The sequence below is a fragment of the Notothenia coriiceps genome, unplaced genomic scaffold (assembly GCF_000735185.1).
Source record: "Notothenia coriiceps isolate Sejong01 unplaced genomic scaffold, NC01 NC01_scaffold00037418, whole genome shotgun sequence".
In the NCBI taxonomy this organism is placed as follows: Eukaryota; Metazoa; Chordata; class Actinopteri; order Perciformes; family Nototheniidae; genus Notothenia; species Notothenia coriiceps.
Window position 1 is genome coordinate 4,042 of NW_011370119.1, and position 12,379 is coordinate 16,420.

The following is a 12,379-nucleotide window of genomic DNA, read 5'->3' on the forward strand; positions in this document are numbered from 1 at the left end:
TTTCAGTTTCACAGAACACAAATTGGGTTATTTACATAATATGTTTACATGATTTTGTTCTGCAATAAAACAACCCGATGGACACACGATAAAGGAAAAGTTCAAATTCAGCTCTGATCGTAACAACATCGGGACATTCGTGAGGGCATCTTAAGCCATCGTATGACCGCCGGTGGAGTTTCTTAGGCTCCGGCAGCAACTTCGTGAGTGGTGGCAAAATCTTTGGCATGCCAAAAAATTGCCGAAGGACCTTGAGAAGGTTCCTTTTCGTGTTGAATTCGTGTGTCAATTTTGCCCTTCGTAAGGCCATCGTGAGAGTATCCTGTTATCATCGGTGCCATCGGGCATTCGCCCCGATCAGAGTGAGGGCGAATGCCCGATGGCACCGATGATAACAAGATGCCCTCACGATTTGACAAGATGCCCTCACGAGTGCCTTACGAAGTTGCCGCTCACGAAGTTGCTGCCGGAGCCTGAAGAAACTCCACCGGCGGGCATGCGATGGCTTAAGATGCCCTCACGAATGGCCCGATGTTGTAACGATCAGAGACGAATTTGAACATTTCCTTAATCGTGTGTCCATCGGGTGTCAATTTCGGGACAGTGTGACAGGGGCTTTAAGGACTGCAGATGATGGCCATGTACACAGACCACAGACATTTAAAAGCATGTGGCCAATCACTGAATGACATTTTGCAATTGTGGGCATCTGCACACAGACGCACAACACAAGCACACTCTACACTTAGTCATGGGCAATGGTGTAATGCACTTCTGTTTTTGCTGTACTCCTGGTGGGGCTTTAAAATTGTGATATCAGCAAGTAGTTTTAAATACAACTTACAAATGATAGCTTAATCTGAAATAAGATTTTGAAAGTTTTGTATTTGGCAACAATAACTCAATAAATATTTTAATTTAAAAAGTGTACCTTTATTAAAATATTTTAAAACATAGCCATGTCACATACATCTCCTTGAACATCACTGTCTTATTCACATCAGTAATAATTTCTTAAGTCATCTTTATTACTGGAAGGGAAGAGTTAGGGACACAAGCAAGACATTTTAAAAGCAGACAAAATAAAAAAGAGTAATTTTCACATTACTATAGTTCATAGATACATTGTGCCCCAGTTCACTGCAGTCTATAAATAAAAAAGGTGAAGCTAAGTCACAAATTACTTAAGAAAGCCTGCACAGATCTGCATGGCCATTGCCCTTATAAAGAGGCCTTTTTTTAAATGCTATAGTTGAAAGTTCGATTAATTCACTCAATGTTTTGTTCATTTGTAGTATTTTTCTAAGAAACACTGAGAAAGTATTTACATATGACAAAAATGTAACAACAAATAAAGAGGACTGTTAATAATGGTCAAAGGCTCTTTGCACCTTAAAGTGCCATTTCAGAATCTACCTTTTTTCATGACTTATATGATTGTAACCTAGTTTTGAAGATATTGCAGCTTTTTCTACTACTGTCATAAGAAAATATATTAAATGCAAAACATACTTGAATTGGAATAAGCAAAAACATTTTAACATCTTAATTTGATTGTGTCAGACTAAAATTCTGTTTTGACAACGTTTACAATTTTTTAACATTATGTGTTTGCCTCAAAGCCAGCCTATATTTTTAGTCTGGACATTTCTAAATGCCATTCAGCACCAATATTACACATAATCAAAGACTGCAATTCGGTCATGTATTATTTTTTGATATTTCATTGACCTGATGACCGACAATGAGCAAGGTGAAAACAGAGCTGGCTTTATAAGGCTTGAAAACAATTTAATTGTTGTAATATTATACAACATTGAGTTGTTTAATTGTATTGTAAAACCTCTAAATGAAAGGGTTAACACTTGTACAAGAGACTTCATTAGGTTAGCAAAAGCAGCAAAGATATCCAAAAGGTTTTAGTTATATCTAGTTTGTTTAACGACTTAAAGTAACTTTTGGAAACAAAAATTATTTTAGAATTATTTTCACAAAGAATATGAAGACATTGGCCTGTGTTTTGAACCTATAAGTTCTGGTAGTTACAAGCACGCCTGTTTGCTTGTTGCTGCATGTGTGTGTGTTGGTACAAACTCACAAGGAGTTTGTGTACTTTCATTCATGTACTGTAGGCAGTACAGCGCCAGGTCAAAATGAAACCATGAGTCGGACTGTTAGTAGGTAGAGGTGTTTAAACCTCTCCACTCATTTTAGGGGATACAGTTGTTCTACTGGTATTACGTCTTCTGAAATGTTGGCCTTAACATGTCAGATATAGTCAAACTAACTGTTTGCACAATGTATTAACATCTTCTTAAGCGCCTTTTCTGATGGCAGAATCAAAGGCTATGTTGGCAAAACAGACAATCTGACAAACACATACGGATAGATTGGCCAGGTGTGCGGAAGTGTTTAAACTTCTTTCATGATTAGTTGAAATGCAAATGTTTCAAGTGGTCCAGCAATGCTTGTTTGGAGCATATTTAGGCTTTCACACCCCTTCTCAGGGGATTTTGATCCAATTACTCAACTGACTCGAGAACTGAAATATGCGTGAGTAGAGAAAGTCCTTACATTTTAAACCTTCAGTCCAGTGAATGGTTTCATTTTGACCTGACAATCTCACAAACTGTTTGTAGGTTTGCCGAAGTAAAAACATTGTCACGTTTATTCCCATTATGGGACCAGGACCCCAAAATCCAGAACAACACGGTATCCCAATGCTCCATCAACAACAAAGGGGGTACAGTAAAGTTTCTGTCGCCTCAGCGGTACCGTCCGATAGGCAGAACCTTCATGCAGGTGAAGCTGTCCGGGTTCTTGGACAAAACCACAGGGTTGCCGTCCATACGGACCTCATTGAGGCTCGGCCGTAGGTAGTAGGTGTCATTGGACTTGCAGAAGGTGTCTACGTTTACCTCAGTGATGTTGTTGTTCTGGAGGAAATAGAAACAATGTCAAGTAACAGCTTGTTATGTCTAGCTCATTATGTTAAAGCTGTATATTCATGATTGTATTCTGTTTTATAATCAATTTAGAAGACAGCAACTTGAACCACTATTGGAGAGTCTCCAAAGACTCTGCAGTCAATTTATTTATTTTTATTTTAGCAGCAAAAGATACAAACCTGTAGATGTAGGGTCCGAACACAGTCTGGGATGTGTGGAACAGCTTCCATTTCGTTGTCTGCCAAGTACAAGTTGACCAGTTTTGTCATTTTCTGATGGGGAAGCAAAGAAATAAAAATATTCAGTTGAGTTGTTTATTAGTTTTCCTTTCGCTGTGTGGAAAGTGAACGTGTACTTGAAAAAAAGCATACCTGGCTGTAAAGTCTAGCAAAGTCGTGACTTTTATAGATGCTTTAACATTTTAGTAAACATTCATTACATATATATGATGAGATGAAAAATATTATCAACATAAAGATTCACTTGTTAACAATTACTCAAATAACTTTTTTGCATCTGATTGTTTTTTTAACAACAGCCAGGTTTAATGAGTGTGTACAGCTTTCTGCAATCTTGTTGTTGGCCAAGTATGTTATGTTATTAATCAAAACAAGTTTGAGAGATGTTTATTTGTACCTTGAAAGCGTTAGCCTTGACTCCCTTGGTTTTGAGATGGTTGTGGTTGGCGTTGAAGGATATGAGTTTGGTGGGGAGCATAGGAAGTTTGACCAGGCTGTTCTCCGCCAGAGACAATTCCTCCAGCATGGTTAGCTTGGAGAACGCCCCCTCTTCAATCTCTGAGATCAGGTTCCCTGTCAGGTCAATCCTCTTCAGAGTAACTGTTGAAAGATCCATCATATTAATGTTCTTTTGTATTTTATCCCCCTTCCTTTGTGTTAAGCATTCTATTTAAGAAATGCAGTAAGGACTTACAACAGTTGTGTAGTTCTGTGTGACTGGCGAAGCCACACACAGTATAGTATTCAACATACTTATCTCATCTTATTTTCCTTCTTCCGCCACAAATGTTGTCATGCTCGTCCGGCAGCGTTGACACGAAACACACAAAAAACACATCACAGCAGCACAAATGTGCGGAATGACCGGGATCGGGTTGTCTTTTATAAGAGATTCGTCAAACCGTTTTCACGCAAATCGCAGAAAACTGCGATCATTTGCCCCATAGGAATGAATGGGAGAGCTCGTTAAGAGTGGGCGACATCACGACTAGAGGGGAGAGGAGCTGTACAAAAAACGCTTTGATCTTTGAACACACCTGTCTGTTGTTAACTAAATCCAGTGGTAATCTAAAGATGTTCAGAAACGATGCAGGAATGTGGTACAAGAATCCAAAAATATAATAGATAAACACTTAAAATAGTCAGCTAAATGGATATGGATATTCTTTGTTGTACCTTAACAATACAACTAACGCTAACAATACTTACAAAGCGGGGGTAATGTTAGCATCGGGACGCACGGCCAAGTTTCAGTCACACAGTCAACATTTCTCTGAATTTTCTAGTTTTTCTTAGGGTGCGTTCACACCTGCCTTGTATAGTCCGGTTGAATCAAACCCTGGTGCGTTTAGCCGCTTGGTGCGGTTCATTTGGGTCGGTATGAACACAATCCGAGACCTCTTAAGTGAACTAAACAACCAGACTCTGGTCCGCTAAAATAAGTGGTCTTGGAGCGCTTGCTTGCGAACTCTGGAGCGGTTCATTACTGGTGTGAACGCAGTCCGCACCAAAACATAGAAAGCGTAGTATTTACGTGTCACAAGATAGCGGATATCTTCAAAATCTTTAGCGGAAGAGTCTTTCAAGACACCCGCGGTTGTTTAGTTAAAGAGTGAAGCAGAATGAAGTGTTGAACAGTGACGTGTAAAGTAACAATTCTCCGTCAGCTACATAAAAGTAAGAACACCTGTCGTCGGTGAAACGCCCCTCTTTACTGCAGAACGTCTCTCATTATATGTGTTATAATGTTTTTTAACGGACGTTGTCTGATGATATAATCATATGCGCGGGCAGCTAGTGTCTGTTGATCTCCAGATTAACAACAGCATGAGAATAACCTGCCGAAAGTGCCGATGCTCCATGGCGGAGTCTCCGGTAGAAGTTGCCGGGATTTGCGTTTTTACCCCCTTAATGTCTGACCAATGGTTGAACAGCATTTCCGTGCACATGACTTGTGTTTAAAGTTTATAGTCCGTTTGAGTTTTGCCTGTGTGAACGCAAACCAAACCTTCTGAAAAATGAAACAATGTAACAAACTGTCGTCTGGTGCGCACCAGAGAGCGGACTATTAGGTGTGAATGCACCCTTAGAGACCAAAACATAGGCCAGATGACCAGCTAATTAATAAAGTGCAGCTACATAGACCAGTGTCTTTGTGTATTTTCTACCCCAGATGCATCACATTCAGTGCTTTCAACACCAAATATAAAAAGTTAACTCTGATGTTTACCCACTTAGACTAGAGAATGACCAGCTGCCATTACTTGACCTTGTTTGGTTGGTATTTGAGTGACACCTATTCACTTATCATAACATTTCATGTCATTCATGAGCAGTGAGACAACAGAAAGTCAGTCTATTTATCCGGTTTTTAAAAAAAGCAAATGCTGCTTACCCTGTTCACGACAAAATCCCTTACTGTTGCTGCGTAGCAACAGTAAGGGATTTTGATGATACTTAGCTATTCCTTTTAAGGAAGTATTTTCTTTTGCACTTCAAAAGGGAAACTCTCAAGGGAAAGATTAATAGTGTAAATATGAGCAGCAGATATCAATAAAGCCTGACTTTTAGTTGCGTGTTTGGGTCTAGTTCTAAAAATGTATCCAGGCCTTTTGTAATTATTTCCTCGCCCAGCATGATCCTGATAACACATGCTATAATGCTAACCATTTAAATCTAATTATTGAACAAGACAAAGATAGACGAAGCATGCATCGCAAGCTTTTATTCTTTGCCTGTAAGTCGTTGCAAATAAGGCAATCAACAGGTGATGATGGAGACAGTTTACAGACTTACCAATGTCGGAAAAGTCTTTGGCGCGGATCTTTTTGATCTTATTGAAGCGGGCGTACAGATAGGCCGTCTCTTTAGGCAAGGACGGAACGCTGGTCATGTCTGGACTGACCTCCTCACAGTACACTGAACCAGTTAGACACACACACAGCAGGCAGGTGGGCAGATCTGCAACACAAAGGCACCAAACAAACATAATCTTCTTCAGAAGAATCTATAGCACTTCTTTAATCTTTAATCCAGCTCAATTCAAATCAGACTAGGGTTGCAGTGATAATTATCAATAGTTATTACTCAATACAAGTTTAGCCTTTGACCAATTATTCCTCACTGTTCCATGTTCCCTGTCTAGGTTTTTTGTTTTAGTTATTTCATTGTATGTTAAATCTCTGTAAAGCAATACGGTTAACTTGTGTTTTTTAATGTGCTTTAAACACTTAACTTGAGGTAATTGTAATTACAATGATTATCCTACAGTTCATCGTTTTTTTTCTACGATACAATTAGACCCTGTTTTTAGGTTGTTTGAGTTCTGAGTGCAGTACCTAAAGGAACAGGTACCCTGGTTTGGCATAGATTCCCCAAACACTACAAAACAATTTGGGATGGATATTATTAATCACAATCAACACAGCCAAACATAACACTGATTAATTTGTTCTGAGAAATCTGATGTTTTTACCAGACTTTCAAACCATGATCAGATTTGAGTCAACGCATCTTTAACAATGGGCTAGCAGTTTATCCTATTGTTTAAATTAGATGCTGTGTCTACACAATCGTAAGTATTTTTCTTACCAGAGGTATCTCCTCCTGCTTCCACTGGGCTGTCATCAGGTTCATCAGCCAGAGGCAACGCCCTCTGCAGGAGAAAACATGGCAAATCATTTTGCTACAACAAAAAATTGACATTTGATGGGGTTAGGACTGGTTACTTTTGGAACAAATTGTGGCTAAATACCAAATGAAGATATAAAAAAATGCCAGATATCTGTACTGCATTGTCCTTTTCTTGAGCAACTAGTGTCTATTGCTAAGTCTAGCATGCTAATGTATAACTATTTTGAACACTCCTGGAAAAAAAAAGTCTCATACTTGCATAGATGCGCAGTGAGTCCGCTCAAGCCTGGATGATTCCAGGTGTATTATCAAGCTTTTACTAAAAAACGAATGCGTTTGGAAGTAGTGAGCACACAACTGGATACATGAGACTTGCACTATTTTTGCGTGAGTTGTCTGAGAGTTGATAAGGTGCTGTTTGATAACTTTGAATAGTTCTGCTATTATTAAACGCGGCCCCAGTTAATCATGGAGGCACGCAAGAAAAACAAGAATTCGAGGTTTCAAAGCGTTAAGTAAAATACAAATGCCATTTTGTTCATTAAAGAGCCTGTGACACGAGTTTCCCCCATCATCCAAACCCATCAATTTGAGTAAATATTGTCCCCTTGAAAACCGTTACTGAACTGATTTTGGATATTTGTACTTTGATAACCATTAATCTGCCCTTCAATGTTGACCATATTCTGGATCTTCTCGGGGATTCTTCAAATCCCGCCAAATGATGTGTGACGTCATTGCGGGCCAAGCGCTCCAGCTGCACCGTTCAGGATCCCAGCATCTGCATGTAAACGCACGATGGCGCACACAGCAGCAAGCTAAGACAGCGATGACAGTTTAATTTTGAACGTGTCTGGGAGCTCATATGAGGCTGAAGGATCGGTTTATGTTGTATCTGTTAGAAGTTTAGGAATTAGGTGCGTCAATATGGGCGATAATACGGTCATGTAGCCAGTGGTGGACTGGGAATAAAAATCATCCCGGGACTCTCGACCTGCCCACTTCGGTGCCGCTAGTAAATTGTCAACGGGGGGAGTGGGGGATGTGCTAGTGACTTATCCGACCGGCCCAATTCGGTACCGACCCATTGGGATTCGTCCCGATGGCCAGTCCGCCACTGCACCCAGCCCAGCCCACGTAAACTGTCAACGGGGGGAGCCTCACTTCGGGGAAACGGTGGACCTAGTGTCCCGATCGGAGTCGGAATAATAATAATAATAATAATAATAATAATAATCCGTGCATTTTTATCCATTAATTTCCCCAACATTGTGGTAAAAAAACACACACGTTTATTCCATGTTGGTGTACTACAACTACAAAAAGCATCGGTTTGTTTTCTCATCAGGAAATGCAGACGATCATTTAATGTGTCATATGTTCGCCGAATTGACATGAAAGCACTAATAAATGTAGTTTAATCCACTTGAGTTTACAACTACAAAAATAATCTATTTGTTTTATCACATCCGACGGAAGGAAATACTGTAGTCAACTTCATTAAAACGTTATTAACGTGCCTAAACTCAGTAATTCACAATTTCTACGCATGACAACACACTTTGTCCGTGTTTAACTCTCTCGCCGGCGCCGCACAGTGAAGCGTTCCCGCATTGACTTCACTTCCGGCTTCCCCCAAAATTTCGAAATGAGTCGAAGGAATTTCCCCGCGATGTTCGAAATGATTGATATTTATCGGAACGGTATCGCACCTTCTTTTTTAAACTGACGGTTCGAGATTACTAGTAGCCCAATATTTCATTGCACAACAGTTGTTGGGAGGCTGTCACAGGCTCTTTAAGTTTTTCATTTAAACAAGGTTGTCAGGATTTGTTTAGGTTTGATTTAATGGGCATGAAGGCTGAGATTTAGGAATTGTTTAACTAGAAAATACAATGTACACACTGAATGTAACAATATAAAGCTTTGTCATTAATGAGTTGTAAACATTTAAGGGGATAATCCAATGTTAATCATGGCATAACAAGAATTTAAGTTTGTTAAAGGTGAATTAAACCTAAATCTGTGTTGGTGTCAGCGTATTGCTACAAGTATAAGTCAGAAGATGAAAAGCAATCCAGGAAGTCTAATGCTTTGGCCAAAGCCTCTGCATCTGGCCTCCCCACTTTGCCAACACAGTGGTCTGATTGTAATGAATGAGGAGGCTTTCATTTGTGACATAGTATCTGCTGTTGGTCTAAAACAGTCTCCATTCATTTGGCTCATTATCAACTCTTTGATTCCAAAGCTGTTTTGGTTGGCAGAGCTTTTTTGTCGCAGTCCACATTATATTTCAAAGCTGCCTACTGGCTGAAGACAGACCAAAGCCTTTCCTGCTGAAAGACTTTAGTTCATGAGCTGTGCAGTGCTTAAGGAATTATATATTTTTTAATTTGTGTTAATGCCTTTTGATTCCAGGCAGTGTTCTTTCTGATAGAGATTTTGTGGATAAGTTACCATACCTGGTCAATACATATTTTCAGAAGAGTCTTAAGTGCTGCTGAGAGCCAACGAGAATCGGGTTGGGTTCAAGGTATAGTGCATTCCAAGCCCCTGACCCCAGGAGCCTTTGGACCTCTGGAGGTTGCGATCTTTTGCGTCCTTCAGCCTCAGGAGTTTTGGACAGCTGCACATTTTCTTAACTTCGGTGGCTGGATAACTTGTCAGCAATAAAGCATTCAATACTCAACCTAACCAATCTAAAGGGTTATCCGCGGGCTTGCAACCAAAAAGCATATTTGCAAGCATATAACCAGAGAGAAGGGAACTAATTTAATCCAACAAGTGTTGGAATTCTACATCACCTTACGTTTGGGTGGTTTATCTTCCATTATCATCGCCTGACTTGGTCCCCTTCAGGTGCTGTAACAGATCAAAGTATCCCTGAACAATCCCCAATCCTACTGCCTTTGTTTTTAAACTAAGTGACTGGCATTCAAACCAATCAAAGGGAAGAACTAAAAAGTTGACTTCAATGAAGCACCCTTATTCTATCCATATCAGTCTCTGGATTGTTTGTGGGTTTTTCACTTTCTACAAGTGTATGCTGAAAGATAAACCAGACCAGTTTGGTTTTGAGTTTAATTTTTTGAAGATGTAATAGTGGTTAGTTGATGGACAGTGTGGTTGCTTCAGGGATTGTGTGTGTGTGTGTGTGTGTGTGTGTGTGTGTGTGTGTGTGTGTGTGTGTGTGTGTGTGTGTGTGTGTGTGTGTGTGTGTGTGTGTGTGTTTTTTTGTCATAAGTAGAAGACAAAATAACTAACTAAACCATACATGTAACATATAATACTAAGTCCTGTAATCCTTCATTACCTTTTATTATTATTATGCATTACATAGTGGTCCCTATAGGACTAAGTAAAGTCACATTTTATATTCGTACCACTTATCTCTTTCATCTGTCTGAGTTATTTATTTTTTTCACTTTAATTATTCATTATTAACAGAATTGTATCTTATAAGAGAACACTTGACTGGTCTGACCAACATTTTTGCATTCTATCTGAACAAGTGAACAGTGAAGCAAAAACTTATTTGCTGACATTAAACTACATTCCAAAAATTCTAAAGCATTAATAAACTAGCTAATTTGAATTGCTTTATTTAAAAGCATATTTAAAATGCATGCACATTTTGTGTATGTCACATTAATTGAAGAGAAAACAGTTTGGCATATAATTAGGGCATAATAAATACATTTCTTACCCTAGCTCTCCTTGATTTTAAATGATCGATGAAGTATCCGCTCAGTTCCTTGCCAGGTACAGATCCCATTATCAGCTGTGATTCCTGGTCAAACTTCCTGGCCGAGGCTGCCACCAGCCAGGGCACCAGCAAACAGGTGAATAAGAGAGCATTCATGCTGTCCAACGCAGTGTGAAGCCAACACACCAGCTCGCCTTTTAAGCCTGAGTTTGGGTCAGCAGCTGCTCTATGCTTCAAGCCTGTGTTGGGATGTGTCAAATGACTGTATTTAAAGGCTGAACCAGTAGCTTCCAGCAGACTCTAAACGCAGAGTTTATAAAGCAGAGCACTTAACCCTTTCCTGACCACCCACCATCCATCTGCAGTGAGGCAGAGAGAGACACAGACAGGATGTACAGGAAGAGGCAGACACACCAAATAGAATCACACATGGAAAAGAAAAAAAGAGTCAAATAGAGACTGAAGTGTCCCTTAAATGTGTACAGGAAAAAAAGCAAGAACTGCAGAGATGGCAACATTTTTTTAAAGTTGACAACCTCAGTGCGACTGTGTTTTGTCAGGAGGAATGTCTGTGGTCTGTGCCCAGCCACGCCGTAATGACTCGTAATAACCAACCAGTCTTTCATTAGGCTGGATGAGATTTTTTTTCTTTTTCAGTGGCTCTGTTTTTCTCTCCGCCGTTGATCAGAAAACACATTTAGCAGCTGTAAGACAGACATTGATTATACAGTAGGCTCGCTTTTATGTGATTACTTTGGACTGACCAATAGAATTATCTGCTAAGCTTTCTGGACCGGTAAAACTACTTGTTAATGTTTGGTTTTCTTTTTATTTAGATAATCTAAAGGAGATTCTAGGGTCCCTAACAGATGTTTTAGTGTTTGTTGGGACGTTCTGTGAGTTATTGTGGTAACTGAGGATGTTCATGGGTTTTAAGGGCCCTTAAAGAGGTTCCTGTGGTACCTTAGAAACTTAAAATAAGCCTTTGGGAAATGTTAGTGGATCTGGTTTAACAGGTTTTCATGTGTTAGATAACTCTCTCAGCAAGACCATCATGAAAGGGGGTGTATATTTTTGAAACAATAGTGTTAATCCCTTCACTAGAACTTCACAGACTTGGATAATGGACATTATTCAGTATGAATCTGTCAGGTGAATAAACATTTTTAAGAGTTTAAATACTTTTGCGACAATAAATTAGCTTGAATATGACAATCAAAATCATATCCATAATGTTAACTGTTTCTATGGAGCGAACAACAACTTTTGGTTACCATGAATGTAGAGAATTGAGATGCTAGTTGTAAGACCCATTGGAAAAGAGATAATTCATTGCAAGTTTTTAAAATGTACTCATACTTGTGCTTGTTAACAGGGCTCAGCAGAAGGACATGCAACTCATAGTATAGCGCAGATTCTAGAGATTCAATTTAATAACATTGTGCTCTTATAGCAAGTTAGTTGAAATTATTGTCGTAAGAAAAAGGAAACTCTTCAATCATGCCTTTCACCTTTCGGAATACAATCTATTTGCCAATTGGCACAAACCTCGTTCTGACATAAGCTGCTCTAGCTAAGCCAACTAGAGACTGGAACCAGAACAGACCAGCAGCAGCTTTGGTGTCCTTATTGCTTCCTTCCTGATGTTGCGGCATCTTGAATGAGAATTCGGTCCAAAGTTCAGATGATTCTCATCTTTAACCATTTCTGACTTTATGTTATATGTGGCTCTTTTTCTCCCTCCCCGAGGCAAGCGTTTACACCTCCTGCTTTAAAACAAATGAATAATGACTCTATATAATCATATGTAAGGGATAATGTGCAGCGATACCTTCATGCCGATATAGATCCCT

At 39.4% G+C, this 12,379-nt stretch overlaps 1 protein-coding gene across 1 annotated transcript; it reads right to left on the bottom strand.

Moving 5' to 3' along the window:
* Positions 1-911: 911 nt before the first annotated feature.
* LOC104967490 (mimecan-like) lies at positions 912-11,006 on the bottom strand. Its single transcript, XM_010796960.1, has 6 exons — positions 10,527-11,006; positions 6,779-6,842; positions 5,984-6,148; positions 3,585-3,787; positions 3,128-3,220; positions 912-2,936 (listed from the first exon to the last, which is right to left on the bottom strand). Exons 1-6 carry the CDS (start codon positions 10,680-10,682, stop codon positions 2,766-2,768), a joined length of 852 nt encoding a protein of 283 aa, XP_010795262.1. The 5' UTR covers positions 10,683-11,006; the 3' UTR covers positions 912-2,765.
* Positions 11,007-12,379: the final 1,373 nt, after the last annotated feature.